This window comes from Anarrhichthys ocellatus, unplaced genomic scaffold, assembly GCF_004355925.1.
Source record: "Anarrhichthys ocellatus isolate YVR2014 unplaced genomic scaffold, GSC_Weel_1.0 scaffold116, whole genome shotgun sequence".
NCBI lineage: Eukaryota > Metazoa > Chordata > Actinopteri > Perciformes > Anarhichadidae > Anarrhichthys > Anarrhichthys ocellatus.
The window spans coordinates 145,016-160,711 of NW_022280146.1; the positions used below are offsets into that span (position 1 = coordinate 145,016).

The 15,696-nt window shown below is 43.3% G+C and overlaps 2 protein-coding genes across 2 annotated transcripts in view; both read right to left on the minus strand.

The window, feature by feature from the left end:
- Positions 1–3,688: 3,688 nt before the first annotated feature.
- LOC116399555 (lymphotoxin-alpha-like) lies at positions 3,689–10,237 on the minus strand. Its single transcript, XM_031876783.1, has 4 exons — positions 9,662–10,237; positions 8,370–8,400; positions 8,209–8,268; positions 3,689–6,942 (listed from the first exon to the last, which is right to left on the minus strand). The coding sequence occupies exons 1-4, from the start codon at positions 9,878–9,880 to the stop codon at positions 6,521–6,523; spliced, it is 732 nt and encodes a 243-aa protein (XP_031732643.1). The 5' UTR covers positions 9,881–10,237; the 3' UTR covers positions 3,689–6,520.
- A 1,626-nt stretch (positions 10,238–11,863) lies between these two features.
- LOC116399556 (multiple epidermal growth factor-like domains protein 9) overlaps positions 11,864–15,696 on the minus strand; it is a 31,846-nt gene continuing 28,013 nt past the window's right edge. The window contains exons 5-6 of the mRNA XM_031876784.1: positions 14,760–15,029; positions 11,864–13,700 (exon numbers count right to left, since the gene is read on the minus strand). Of these exons, the coding sequence (XP_031732644.1) occupies positions 13,174–13,700; positions 14,760–15,029 (797 nt within the window). The 3' untranslated portion in view covers positions 11,864–13,173. The remainder of the gene's footprint in view (positions 13,701–14,759; positions 15,030–15,696) is intronic.

The window sequence follows — 15,696 nt, forward strand, 5'->3', positions numbered from 1 at the left end:
ATTCCAGCGTCACCATATCTTGCCGATCAACTCTCTGCCTGTATTCCTCGAGTCAATCTGTCCTTGGGTGTTGCTCTTTAAGTATCATTGCAATCCTGTCACTCTGCCGTCTCTCCTATCGTAATAGGATGCCTATGTTTAAGGAAGATGCTCCAAATCCTTTATCTGTTGCTAACTTTTTACACGTTTCCAACTAATAATGATTTGTGTTACTGCAAATATACTATTAATTACCTTCACACCATCTCGTGAAAAAACAAGACCAATGCATTATGCATCTATGCATTAGCGCTTTAAATCAAAAACCTTAAACTGCACGAGATCAGAAACACAAATCCAGACCCTGAGGCGTAGCCCACAAACTTCCTGCTGTATGCCTTACATACACAACAGCATGTAGCAGAGAGGAAGGAAAGCTTCCGTGCTCACTGATTTAGAACAGTATTACATCACTTGAATATTATTCAGGTTGTATGATATGCAAGTGTAAAGGGGCCCTTCACCAGTGTTACACATGAACAGACACTTAAAGGATCATGCTTTTTGACTTCTCAAGTTCAACAACCCAGCCCCAGGTTCTGAGTGAGAAGCTTCACAGGATGCAGGCCGCAGTCTGTGCTGTTGTACAACTGAATGTCGGACACGGTGATGAGCAACACGGGAGCACCGCAGGCCACCGTCCTGTAGCCTCTTCTGTTCCTTTTTACACCTCAGACCTTTAGTACAACCCACACTCCTGTCATCTTGGATGGCTCTGCAGTAGTTAGGTGTATCAAAGGTGGACGGGAGTTGAGTACAGGGGCTTCACTGAGTGGTGCAGAGGGAACCACCTACTCCTGAACATCACCAAAACCCAGGAGATAGAATAGATAGATAAATACTTTATTTGTCATTGTGGGGAAATTGGTTTGCAGCACAATCACAAGATATTTCATCAAAACACAATCACAGAAGTCCCCACTGTACTTGTAACATACTTAGTGTATTCAGGAAATCTATTAGGGAAAGTGCTAATTGTTGGTGTATAAGATAAACAATAAAGATGATAAAACACATCGCTGCTGGGGGGGAGCCTGTGCATGTGGTCATTATTCCAGAGAGTGATGTGCTACTCTGACCAGCTGGATTCTACAGCTATGAAAACCAACAGTCCAAGCTGGTCATGGACTTCAGGAGAACAAGAACTGCTGCTGACCATTAGCATTCTGGGAGAGGAGGGGGATGTCAGGGAGGGGGCGGGGTCATTCTGGGTCTCCTGCTCCCAATGTTTTCTCAAAAGACTTCAAATGCAAAATGTGTCATTCTCAACATTTGTTGTGGTTTGATGTCATAGAAAATAGAATTGAGGCCCGAAAGTGGGATTTTTCCATTGCCAACCATGTTTTTCCCAAATGATGTTCAGATTTTTAAGCATTCTATTAATAATTGTAAATTTCCCCGCTGCAGGACTAATGAAGGATTATCTTATCTTATCTCTTAAATGGCTTGACATGTCTTGCTGTTGTAAATGGGGAAACAAATCGCCCTTCTGTGTTTGGCCTGAGCCCCAGATGTTTACAACGTCTGGCTCCGCCACTGGTGGAGGTGGTGGACAACGACAAGTATCTATCAGTTCACTTTGACAACAGACTGGACAGCAAATATAACATTGAGGCTGTTGACAGGAAAGGACGGAGCAGACTTTACCTCCTGAGGAAACTCAGGTCCTTTAATGTGTACAGATCTTTGTTGCAGATCTTTAACAGTCTCTTGTGCTCAATGTGCTGAGGCCGTGGCATCAGAGCTGGCGACCAAACCAGACCGTTGGGTCTGGGAACCACCCTGGAGTCATCCTAATTACTGCCTCCTAGTAAATAATGTAGCACTTCAAGTGAGAGACGGATCCAGCTCTGCTACAGGAGGTCTTTCCTGCTCGCTGCCCTCACACTCCCCTTTAACACATTTAGGACAAGAAACAATCTAAAGCTGGACTCATACTTTCACCTTGTTTGAATTATCTGATCCAAAAGTTTACAGTTATACTTTGCATTTCATTTTGCACTACTTGCACTGTGTCCACCTCGCATCTGAGATATGTGTAAAAGATTCTATTGTATATATTTTTTGCTCATTATTCAATGAGTATTGTATTTATTACTATATATATATTTATATACAGTGCTATATTAGTGCTGGGCAAGTTAATTAATTAACGCCGGCAATTATTTTATAGCGCGTTAACGCATTTTTAAAATTTATTATTAATTTTTTTAATTTTTTTTATTGAAAGACAAGAGACAATACATATAAATAACAACAAGAGGATGACAAGAACAGTGGGATAAAAGCCAGCAAACATCCTATAGTCAGACTGCCTCATGTTTATCGTTTTGTATTGGAGATATGATGTCCCTTCAGGGTTGCCGTAGAGAAAAGGCGACTTCCGCTTCTGGTCGAGGGGGGGGCAGAAATAAAGAGAGAAGCTGCACCAGCTGTTGCTCTCCCTGGAGACTACTGGACATCGCTGCGGTAAAGTCAGCAGACACTCAGATCTCCGTGGTCAACTCAGCAGACACTTACATGTTAGTGCACCTATATGCTGAAATTCAAGGTAAACGCATTTAAACGGCACAGATCGGGAGCGAGCGAAGGACTTTGAAAGTTAGCGGAAAGATTAACGTGAGACGACATCCGGTTTCTTCAGATGGACATCCGGTTTTCAGAATAAGATGCCAACAAAGTATGAATTATATTCACATTAAGTATAAAACATGCTACCTGCATCTCGTGAACCAAATGTTATTTCCCTTTTCTTCATATAGCAGTACTTTTAAAATAAAAGTGCGCAATACACTACTTTTGAATTAATTATTGAACTTTGCCATAACAATGCGATTAATCGCAAAAAATCCATGCGATTAATCGCGATTAAATATTTTAATCGCGATTAAATATTTTAATCGTTGCCCAGCACTAATATATATATATTTGTGTTTTTGCGTTTTTAAATCTTTAATACTTTAACTCAGTTTGGGGATTTCTGGCGCCCTCGGGCTCTGTAATGAATGAATAAAGGAATGTATCTGTGACAATGAGTGGTGAGTGTTTCTTCCCAGAAGTTAAAGGAGAAGCGAAGCATGAGTCTGAGAAATTGGGAAATACACGTATATGGCTTCCAAATATTCATGTCCTGACAAAGCTGTGAACAAACACAGAGGGATGATTTATTGTTTGGCACCTGCTATGAGATAACCGGTCATTATAATCATAATCGCTGACTCCACATCCTGCTTACAACCATAATATTGTTGTAGAATGGCTTCCTTTATGCATGCCTGAGTCATCAGCATGAATTAAGGTTTGGAATGTTTCTCTTACGCAGCTATTCTGGCTGCTGATTAACCATTGTCTTAGTCATCAGATGGTCCTCAGGCTATTCAGACTTTTTGTGGCAAATTTGGCAAGTTTCGTCAATTTAGAGTGATTTACAGTAATATTACGTCTTTGTTTTCATTACATTACGTTTTACGCCAAACTGGATATTTTAAACCCGAGGAAGAACAACAAAGATTGAAACAGTATGTTGACAGCAGCTTATTGAGCTAGTGAGAGAAGCATTTGGGAAATGTCTCAATGTCTCAAGAGTTAGGCCAGAAATCAAAAACTCTCCACTGAAAGAAGGAAAAAGATTAGTGTTTTGTCATTTACGTTTTTATTTTTAACTTTTCTTTTACAGCACACATACAAACATGAATGATCACAAAACATGTCTGTCAAAGCAGGAAAATGTCAATTTGCATAGCACCAACTTGGAGTACACAGTGCCCCGCAAACAATGAATCAAACACACATCTTTACCCTTGTTAAATGTGCCTATGTAAGCATACTTGATCAACAGCACCTTGCATGTGATAAATAACAGAGAAAACCATTTCCATATATTTTTATCAGCTTACAGTCCCATCGGGTACAGAAGCCAAATTCATCAATACAGCAGGCGTGTAATGATACCTTTTAAATCCATCAGCAGATCTACAGCAACTATTCTGACGTTGCTCAAGCATCTCGAGTCAGACATGCAGACAGTTGTGACCTCACCTTTCAGACAGAGCTGGTCATACTGTGCTGGTTCGCACATTACATCTACTTTAATCTAGTTGCAAAGTGCATTTTATCTCTTTATTACTTAATAAACAAACATATTCAGACAAACCATAAAACAGTAATTAGGTGGACTGGGTTTGTGCGTCTGCCGGTAACTTCACTGTTTACTCTTCAAGCCTTCCTTATCAAACTCACTGAGTTAGCAATATAAATATTAATTGAGGGGTTCGGCCGTGTCTGGTATTACAACACAATTGGTCAGTTTATTGAAGTTACTTTAATGCTGAACACTAAATAACGCATGTTGTCCTGCAGCACTAAGCACATTCAGCTTTTGAGATGAAGTGTACATGGTGATAGGCTTGGCTTAGTCGGACCAACAGTCCAGATCACAAAGGTCTTTAATGGACAATGATGTAAGACCGTGAGAATCCTCACCTAGTGGAATTCTTCTTTTCTTAATTTGTAACTTTTTTTCCTTTTCTGACAATCAATTAATCAACTGCACTAAAGATCATGACAAAATGCTTATTTATGTTTCAAACATATAAAATAAGTTATATTTAATACAGTTGACAGTTCCTTTTCTGCCAACAGGCTGTGAAGTTACAAATGTCCGTGATGTGTATACGCTCCACGGATTCCATCCGGATAACAATACAGCTACACCAATTATTGTTTCCTTTATTCATCCATAATGGCGACACAACACGGTTTGAGCTGCGCTCACCACTGGGTTCAGGGCACATTACAGCGCGCAGTGCCCATTGGGCTTTGCTCAATGCAGCGAAAGGTGACCTTGGCACGGTCGAATCCATCGCAAACAATAGTTTAAGATCGCAGTGGTGTCTTTGTCACGTTGTGTCTAAGAGAAATACTCAAGCAGAGGCAAAAAATGAATGCATGAAAACTGATATAATATTGTTCATGCCAGAGATTCACGTCAGTATATCAGCTATTTATGCAAATCAACACGTACATGAATGCTTGTCAGCAAAGGTCTTCTCCCTGAAGGGAAACTTCTATGCCTGTATCCAACTTGGTCAGTTCATTAAGTCCATTAAAAAGAGTGAAACAGCTTTCCAGTCTGTGCACTCCACGACGTTCACACCAGTCAACTGGGAGCTTTTGTTAAATTCCAGTTGGACTCTAATAATACCAATAATTCCCTTCGTAGGTCCTGATGATGCAGGATGACCATCGCTAAAACTGTCCAATCGACAAGTCACTTGTCAGTTTGCATAACGTCATGTTTACTCCTCTTGGTTTGTTTGTAAAACGTCAGTGTGAACTGGAACCAGACCAGAACTAAAATGCATCATTTTTGTCTCTTGGTCCAGACGGAATGAACCCATCTACAAGTGTGAAAGCACCGAGCGGCTAAATGAAACCAACTCGGAAGTGCCTACAACTGCAGTTCTTCAAATGGCCACTTGAGGCCGGCTCCAAAAGCAAGTCAATCCCCATAGACCCCCATGTTAGAAGGACAAACTCTACAGAAGAAATAAACATGTATACAGCCTGGTACAGAAACATTTCCCTGCTCATGACAACTGTACGGGGGTGAATTTCTATGTAACTCACCTGTTTAAATGACATAAAGGCTTAAAGTTAGGCTTAATTTGAGGGCGTGGCCTCTTTTGAGTGACAGGTGGGTGCCGTACCAGCTAGCTGCTATAGTCTGCCCTGCTGGGTCACCTGGGCCGCCTCAGCTCCACCGACAATTCATCTCGTTGCCCATTTTTGGATTAGCCACGAGTCGTCACTGCCAAGATGGCGATAGTCGGAGACACCCACTTTAGCTTCTCAATGACTCTTTAGAAACCTGTGGGTGACGTCACGGAGACTTGGCACCCTAAAACTCAAACTTTTGAGACCCCCCCCCCCACTTTGGTTTTGAAATACTACCCCTTCTTTAGGTCTCGAGGTTGGCAAGTAGCACTTGCCCGCGCACGTCACCTGGGTCTTCCACTAGCTGCTAGCTTGACAGCTGTGAGTACTAATAACAGCTATGTTAGTTGTCGATGTTCATAATGATAATTTGGGGGGAGGGGCTTTTTTGAGGGAGGTCTGAAGGGACAGGCTGTCATTATTGCCGACTTGGCGATTACCTTGCTAGATTTAGCAAATTTTGGGGCTAGTGCTGCTAGCTACCGTCATTGGAAAACAGTTTGCAACACTGGGCTGGGTTTTTACGTTGGATACTTTCAAAATCTAGTGCACTCGTGCAGGTTTCTCCAGTATTGCCTTTAAGCTTTAAGCCATTAGTATGTCTCTGTGAGCTGATAATAACAACATCAAAACTAAGCAGCGGCTTATTTTCATGAGCCGTAATAGTTAAAGGAAACCATAAAACTACAATGGCAACTACCCTCAGATTTCCATGGAGTTGAAGGTGCAAACAAATTCAAGATCAGAATCAGGGGATTCTAGCTGACTACTGAGGCAGAAGTTCAGCACCGAAGAACACCTTGTGTTGTGACTTCACAATAAGGCCCGGGTGGGATGACTTCACGTGTAGTCGGCCGTTAGCCTCTAGGGAGAACAAGCCGGCCGTGTAGAGGGTTTTACTCCACTGTTCTATACTGCAATTCAACGTGTCCACTGATGACAGGAGAACCACATTGTCATTGTAGGCATCCCTGATAAAAAACACAGAGTTGGAGAGTCTCGGCTCATCAACACACTTATTAGGGTCATCCTTGCTCTCATAAGTGATCTGAAGGAAGACTCTGTAGATGCCGGTCCTGGGCACCAAAAGGTCCCCGCTGGAGTAGTTGAAACCTCCATGACAGAAAGCAAGTCCTACCTCACTCTCCCATTCAAGATATGTCCCAATACCGTAGTTGCCTCTAGGAGCTAAGGATGAGAGCAGAGGGATAAAATAAGGTTATACTGTAAGTGTTCCTGCTTCCATATCATTTCTACATAACATGAAATTAGTCACATTTTTTTAAGGGAAAGGCAGGGTTTATTTTCAACCTTATCTCTATCTGTGTGAGTTAGGGATAAAGTGTGAAAATGGCTATTCTTGCCCATGTTCTCAATGTTTACGGGGTGCAGCTGCAAAATCTGTTGTTCTTCCTTCATCCAGTGACAGAGATGGTGGGAGGAAGAACTCTAGTGTGCTAATTCAGCTTTGGTATGCCTCTCAAACACTTGCTTGTTTCTCTTTGCTCGTGTTACTTTTCCAACAGCCAAATTGGAATCCCAAAAATATGAGTGCAGACTAAGTCATGGACGAGGATCTTTGTTGATCTTTGTTGTTCTAAGTTCAGCAGTATTGAGCTATAGAGCTGCAGCGGGTAACCTCCAGAATGTGACCTGCCGAGATCAAACACTGACTGGTGGAGCCTTTGCTCAAATTGCCCTCCTAGGCCAACAGAACCAGAATGATTCTGCTGTAATGAATGTCAGAGTGGGCCGTTTTTGTTTTGTTGGATACTGTCATCGATGACAACCCCAAGAGAGCTAGATGCATGTGTGTTGCTATGCGTAAAGGTTTTACAGAGAGAGAGAGAGATACAGCAGCGGGAAAACAGTGTGTAGAGGCGGCATATTGTAACAGCTTAATGGTGAATTACAGATTTATTAGAATGATGTGTGTTTTGCGATGAGTTGACAAGCCAATTAAGCTTGTCTTTGTTAAAGTGTGGGAGAGAAACCTAAATTCAGAAGGTATACAGTTGTATCTTTCTGTCTGCATCCTGGTATATAAAAGCAGAGTCAGCAGAGACCAGCTCTCTCTGTCGTTATAGAACCTTCTGGGAAATACTACATTTACCATCTGCTCTGATGAGACATTCACATAGAAGGTGGCAGAACGCTTTTGGTGAAAAGCAAAAAATGCTTAGTACAGTCTCTATAGTAGAATTATAAAGTTCATATTACAGTATTATGATTTCTAAATTCATATACTTTATATGTTATGTAACACCAACAGAAGTTTTATAGACTACTGCAATCTATGTTGTATATGTTGAAACTGCATGTGTTTGCCGCACAACTGTTGTTCTTATTCTAATGAAGTCGTAATTGGCATGCATATGTTAGCCGGTGCAGCCGCAGTGAGGAACCATGAGTGACTCTCTAGGACAGAACAGTGACCCTGGCTCCATGTTTCACCTGTTAGCATGGCACATGGATTCTTGAAGTCTTTCTGTTGCTCCTGTTTGAGGCTGACCCCTGCGAGAGAGATTCAAAGTGTTCAACACATCGATGAATGATTCGCACCTTTTATCTTTCCTGACCAGAAATCAACATAGAACATAGAACAAGATGTTTACCTGATGAATGCATGTGAGGCTGCAGCATCGGCTGTAAGGAAACAAACACAGTTATAAAATATGAACTGACCCCAACTGCTATTGCTAATTATACAGTATATTACAGTATTTATGAAAACATAGGACTTAAACATACAGTAAATGGTAATATGACACGCCGGCTGATACTGCTCAGTAAACACAAGCTGTGCCTGAGACATGACGTGGTGCTAAGTAATGAAGAAACCTTCTCTGGTCCATTATCAGAGCACAGCTAACCTAACGGCTAACCTAACAGAGTCCGTTCATCCGATTCACTTCACCCTAGGGCTGGGCAATATTTCAATATGATAATTAATCTTTCAATTAAATCATATCGTGAAGAAATCATATATTTATCAAATATGATCATGATCCTCTTCGGGCTGGAGCTGATCCCAGCTGACATTTGGTGAAGGCAGGGTTCACCACCAGACTATCGCAGGGCAGATTACCCACAGCTGTATGTCTCTGGACTGAAGCCGGAGAGAACTTTCAAACATGCAAACTCCACACAGAAGGCCCGTCTAGAGTGAGTGATTCCAGTCCTTCAATTACAGGTTGTGTTGCGTACAAGACAGCAAATACACAGCCAATCCTGTTTTTCTGTGTAATAGAGACTTTATGAATAGAGATTTAACTTTTTGGATTTCCCCTTAGCCCTTTAGGCAAGAAATGCACTGAGCGATCAGGTGAACGAAACGTTTTACTGAAGCTAAAGCTCTGATTACTAACGGAACATGTGTGCAACATGTAGCCTCCTTGCCCTTAGGAGTCAGCATGGACAGTAGGAAATGTAAATGGCACACAACAGATGTTATTCATGAAGATTGGACCACATGTCAGAGAATGTTACAGTAATCTGAGTGTCTATTTCAGCATTATTGGTTGAGGGGATTGGTAGGCTACATGAGTTACCATGCAGGCTGTGGTCATTGTAAACACCTGTGAGTTGTTGCACGGACAGGGAACGTTATAAACTAGCCTCCGGTTTATTTCAGTGGACTTGCCAACTTTGGCAAACACTCCAACAGGAAATGCACATTGACCTATTTAGAAAGCATATAGAATTATAACGACGGTCAAATATCCCAACGTTATGTTAGCAGAACGTTTTTCATTTAGAGCAGCACATTCAAAAGATACAGAGACCTTTGCGTTACTGAAATAAACTGGTAATTTATAATTGGACAGAAAGGTGAGTAATTCCCAAACAACACTAGTCCCAGCAGCGCGTGTTGGCTGAAGGACGGTTCGGGTACGGACGTAGTTACCTGGCTGTCCGGTGCCTGCTGGCCTCGCGCTCCGAACACAAGCGGGACGAGCAGAGCCAGAGCTCCTGAAAGCAGCAGTAGGAGCGTCACGGCTAGAAGATGAGCCATCCGCTGATGTCGCGTCTCTTTCTGCCGGAGAAGTTCTATCAACATGTCCTGCCGGTGTAGTCCTGCTTCCCCTCCGCTGCAGCCGCAGCTGTAGCAGCCCTCTTCCTCCATGCAAGCGGTGTCTCGGTGACGTATCAGCCGCCGACCATCTCTATTTATGAGCGTGGTGTCGCCCACGTGAAATCCAGTGCATTGGGAGAAGTATTTGACAGTTTCACTCGGTGTTGTGACCCAAACACGAACTTCCTCTTTGAGAGGTTATCTTATCGGAGACTACAAGCACGACAGGATTACGGTGAACACACCTTCATACTCCCACTCCAATTGGTTTCCGATTAGTTTTGGCAGATCAGCTCACACCTCTTTACCCCCGGATTCACAGCAGTCTGCTGGGTGGAGGTCCTGTGATCTTCTCATTTGAAACTTTGTGTGACATCAAAAGTAAATGCAATCCACGACTAAATATGTTGAATGGGAACATCATTTTTTGGAGACAGGGCTGACTTGTTTTTCGCAGGTTCCTGTGGATCCTGGTTCTACCTGGACCTGGTCTGGCCTCCTGCCCTGGTTCTGTCATATGCATTGAATGTATTGTAACTCTGTAATGTTGTTCATTCTGTACACATGACATCTATCACACTTCTGTCCATCCTGAGAGAGGATCCTCCTCTGTTGCTCTCCAAGGTCTCTTCCTCTGTTCTCCCCGTTAATTGAAGGGTTTTTGGGAGAGTTCTTCCTGTAACGATGTGAGGGTCAAAGGTCAGAGGATGTCGTATGTGTACAGATTGTAAAACCCTCTGAGGTAAATGTGTGATTTGTGACTATAAAAAATAAATTGAATTGAAAAATGTAATTATCCAAATGTCTTCATTCTAAAACCATAACACAACAAATGTTGACGAGGATTCATTTTCACTCCTACCTCCTAAAAGGAGGCTACAGCTGTCTGGTGTTCCTGTTTTGAAGTTACGTTACATACTTGGGTAGGAATTACCTACAGCAGCACTACTGATCTTCAATCGAGGATCCCCAACGATGTCTTGTAACTGAAGTCTTCAATACTCTGAACTGAATATTAGGTCAACAGAGAACATTTACTCGATTAGATTAGATTGTTATAGCATAGTAGTAGTAGTATAGTTACATAGAACAACCTCCCATGAGAATGTGAGGGACAGATTTATACAGTAATAAATAACAAGAGTGCTGCAGGGATGATGTATGTTTGTAGGCCAACCCAGATGTTAGAAGCCAATCGGATTCTTTCATTAGATTTTGGGTAATGTCAGAAAATAATCTCTGTGGCAAACAAACACGTTTTCTTCGGCAAAATAATGTTCACAAAGTGAATGCCACTTTTATGATTTTTGAAGTGTGAATACAGTCTGGGTTAGGCTTTAACCCAACCACACAACACGGTCACATGACTTCATGTCTCCACCACTAAGCTGAAGGAGGACTAGTGTCCTAGTGAGGACGCTTAGTCGTCTCATTTACACTCTTGATAGAATCCACCTACTTTAAGATGCGTAAAGGCTCCCAAATTCACCAGAGGGGTATTTACTGACCTATTTTATATCGTAGAACAAACGGTTAAAGTATCTTAAGCATGTGTTGAACACAGACCTTTTTCAGGTATCTAAACAAAAAAGCATTCAAAAAAACTCAGCAGCTGCACTCTGGATGGGAGACGGAGGGAAGTGTAACAGCCAGGATGTCTCAGAGACGTCAGTGCTCATCCTGCTGCAGCAAATAAAATAAAGTGTTAAGAGAGCGGCAACACGGTAGAAACGAGTGATCTGCAGATCCAATAGGTGAGGCAGAATAATGAATACATCATTGATCATTAAAACGTGTTCCGCTTGTTGTTACTTGGACGTGTGAGCTTCACCGTACAGAACGATGCATGTGCAGAGTGACACTAGAAGTCTGCTATCCAGCAGCATCTGTGACATCACATCTAACTCAAAGTTATCAACCTCCAAGATCACCAAGATCAGACTCTTATTATTATTATTCAGAGCAGAGTATTTTTTTACATGAACTTTAAAGCGTGGCAGTGATTTATGTTTTGTAAGTGAGAAACACAAAGACAACAGTTAATACCATTTTTATTTGAGAGTTGACCTCTGATTTTGGGGTATTATTTACATCATTGTATTCTTTGTTTTGAGTTCTGCGGGTGCATGTTAGTCCCGCAGCTGCGTATATGGCAAAGTCCACCTGGATAAAGAAATAAAAATAGAAAAAGCGGTGGGCTGACTGCAGAGTCACACCCTGGAGAGTGACAGGTGGGTGCTTGTTGAGTGACATCGTACACACAGTATTCTACCTGTACAATAATAGTGCTACTATTCACATTCATCTGTACAATAATCATATTTACAGTGATCACGTTAGGGAAAGAGCCAGTACCTGAGGAGTTAGTTCAGTAATTAGCTTTACTCATATCCGTGGTGAAATGAAGCGCACCCAACCAATGGCAGCCTAAACAACAGCCACACACCTTTTTCAAATGCTTTGTTCAACTTATTGTTGAGGCTGGTAGCAAAGAGCAGATAAGATCCCAGCAGATTATGGTGGTTTATGTGAGCCCTGCCTGAGTCACTACCGTGCAGCAGTGCTAGGTGGCGAGAGTTGTTAAACGGTAGTTGCGTCAAAAGAAACACTCCTCGTCGATACGCAGGTGAGCTGGCACGCTTTAACAAAAGACAGGAAGCTGTGAACAAAAGATGAGGTCATTAAAACGCTTTGAGCCAGCACCCTTCATGTTCCCCGTGATCCTCTCCCAAACACACAAACTATACATGGAAACATATTGGGCAAATACATTTGACAGCACAGAAGATCAAACACCATGAATAAACACACCACACGTGTGCAGCATTCCTCCAAGAATGAAACGTCAACCAATAAATAAGAAAGGAATAAAAATGCATTAAATAACAATCATTGTCTCAGTTTTAGATCACGGTTCATGTGATCCACTTATAACTTAAACAGTCAAGAGTCCATTTAAAAAAATATCTGAAATGCTGGGCTCCTGTGAGTCCTCTCACCAGCGTCAGGGTCATTGCTTCAGCCAACAGGCGTCACGCCAACTACCCAACTGATCTGCACACCAGTGCTCTCTGCAGCCACAACTCAACCAAACACGGGTTTTCTTTGGACCCTTTTCACTGATCACCCATTCCACACTAAATCATATCAAACAGGGAACACGTTTCAAGTGAAAGCTCTGCGTTTCTTTTCCATATCTTTGATCGAATCTGCGAGATCTCACTGTGTTGTGAAGTGCCGCGGACCAGCAGGGTAACAACAAGCAGGCATACATGAAGGAGCTTTGGATTTGGTACTTCCCAGCAGCTTTGTGTCGTCGGTAAAGTTTCGGGGTGGATGCAGAGCTAAGCCTTGTAGCAGTTGCCCTGCGTGGTGAGTGCCAGCTGGCCGTTGGGAGCCACCTCATTGGCCTCGTCCTCCAGTAAGCCTGACACATCAGCGTTGGGGATGCTGTCGTGGTAGCTGCTGAAGCTGATGTTGTCCTCTTTCAGTTCAATGGTCCAGAAGGGGGCGTTGAGTTTGCGGTTCTGGTACTCTCTGTAGGTGTACACGCCTCCGACGAAGCCCAGCAGCACCAGCACCACCAGAATAATGACGGCCAGGATGATGATGTTGAACTGCGTCCAGGAGACCTCCGTCAGGGCCGCTGTGGTGTTGTCAGTGGGGCTGCTCAGACTGGTCAACAACGCCTGTGTGGTGGCAGCAGTGCTCAGTGCGGTGCTGGTGTTGCTGCTGGACGTGGAAGCCGGGACGCCTCTTGCTGTGGCGGAGGTCAGAGTGGAGCTGGTGGTGGTCATGGACGGGGAAGATGTACTCGACGTGGGGGCCTCCGATGTGGTCGTATCTGCTGGTGTGGGAAGGAGCCGGGGTGCTGAGGAGAGAAAAGCATTAGTGAACATTATGTTTCACAACCCTCATAGGCCAACATAGGAAGGCCTGTGACTACTGAATATGTAGCAGAATGCTGGTTTGCCAAAGTAACTAGTGACACCTTGTGGCAAAAAGACATAACTATCAATTTCTATTTATGATAATAATAATTACAAGCTTTATTTCTACAGCGCCTCAGAGTTACAAAGAGCCTCACAGAAACATTACGTCATACACAGAAGCTGCAAAAAACTGATCAAACATAAAAGAACCACATTAAAAACTAACGGTTTTAAAAGTGCTTTAAACTGAGGCACTGACTGTGTGTTCCAGCAGTGTTGATGGTAAAAGCAGAGCCGCCCTCTTTGTGAGGCTGGTCCGTGGAACCTTTAACAGGATTTGATGTTCTGTTGCGAGTAGTCCCTGAGTAGGGTCCTGATCAATAGATCAGCTGCACGAGTCAGTCCTTATTGTCATTTTGACAGATCTATAAAAAGCATTACATTGTTGTACAAAGTGGTGAGGACACTATCGGTGTACAACAGTAGAGTAAATACGGAGTGATTGAGGACTTAGTTACTTTTGCCTGATCCACTCACATGGGTTGTTGTCATCGTTATGTTTATTAGTTCTTATTTACTAATATTTCAGTATTTGTGAAAGTACTGATTGTTTGCTCTTAAGAGAGGAAAGGGCTGTTCACAACATTCTGTTTTTACTACAGCCGTATTATGAACTTTTAATAACAGCAGCTCCTCAGCACTGTGTAGGTGTGCTTTATTGACATCTCGCTGGCAAAAGGTCTTCTGCTTCTTGAACAAAATCGGAGCCAGAACCAGCACACAATGTTCCTTCTTTTACTGCTTTGAGCTCCAACAACACCTCACGCAAAGATCTATGGGTTCTAGTCTGTAGGCTGGCATGTGTGCTAATCAAACAACAGTTAGAATCAGTCCACGATGATCTTCACGTACTTATAGTTCCTCACAAAGGATATGCAAATGTGCCGCATATAGAGAAGATATTAAGTATGGAATCATACATTGTGCTTTGGTCTTACTTGGGCGGGTGCAGTTATGTGCTGGGGCGTCCCCTATGAAGCCCGGAGCACAGCGCTGGCACTGGGGCCCGGTGGTGGTGTTGATGCAGCGGAGGCACTGGCCGGTGTCGGGGTGACAGAGCTGGGGGGGGCCCTGAGGATCTGCGTTCCCACTGCAGTCACATGGAACACAAAGCCTAGATGCTTTGTAGAAGCCGGCGCTGCACTGGTCACACTGTGGGCCGCCGTACCGAGGAAGGCACTGGTCACACGCTGGGGAGCCACTGGGATCTGCACAGGAACAGGCAAAGACCCACATGAGACCAGACCATCGGACCAGAGCACTGCTCATGACGTAGCTACAAGGGAGGCCTTGAAGAGACTTTCCACAACTCGACCATAAGCGGCGCATTGTTAGAGTTGTGGTGGACACTAGATTATATAAATAAATATACGCTTTTTTACTGCGTCCTCATGTCTGGGGCACTCACCAAACTAATGTCCCCGTGTGGGAATACCTCCACAGGATGGCATTATGGTGCCCACAGCACCTCAACTACTCCCTTTTAATACAAGGAAGCAGCTGGATGTTGTTGAGGGTTATAGCCCCCATAGGAAAGCGTTTTCCTGTCAAGCAGCTCGACTTTTGAAGGCCCTTATATCGAGGTCAAAACAAGACATAGCCACCTCACGTGGATTAGGGAAACCAGTGCCCCCTGCTGGAGCCTTGCCTGGAAGAGAAGCCTGGCTGGGCCATGTGGCTGTGTTGTAATCCAGGACTGTACTGGCTTCTCCTGATTAGCTTGAGTTAACCTCTGCTGAGGGTTCAAAGGCAGCTGGCCTGCTGGGTTATGTAACCAGGAGGAAACATGATCTGACCTGCATGTTCACCATCATCCTCCACTTCTCCCCGTCTGACACACACACACACACACACACACACACACACACACACACA

Bases quoted from the DNA above. Each gene is read 5' to 3' on its own strand.
- LOC116399555 (XM_031876783.1), bottom strand. From the start codon at position 9,880: ATGGAGGAAGAGGGCTGCTACAGCTGCGGCTGCAGCGGAGGGGAAGCA. The intron at 8,401-9,661 runs GTAACTACGTCC...GTTTCCTTACAG, and splicing joins AGCAGGCACCGGACAGCCAG to CCGATGCTGCAGCCTCACAT. The intron at 6,943-8,208 runs GTGAAACATGGA...TCTCATCCTTAG, and splicing joins TCCATGTGCCATGCTAACAG to CTCCTAGAGGCAACTACGGT.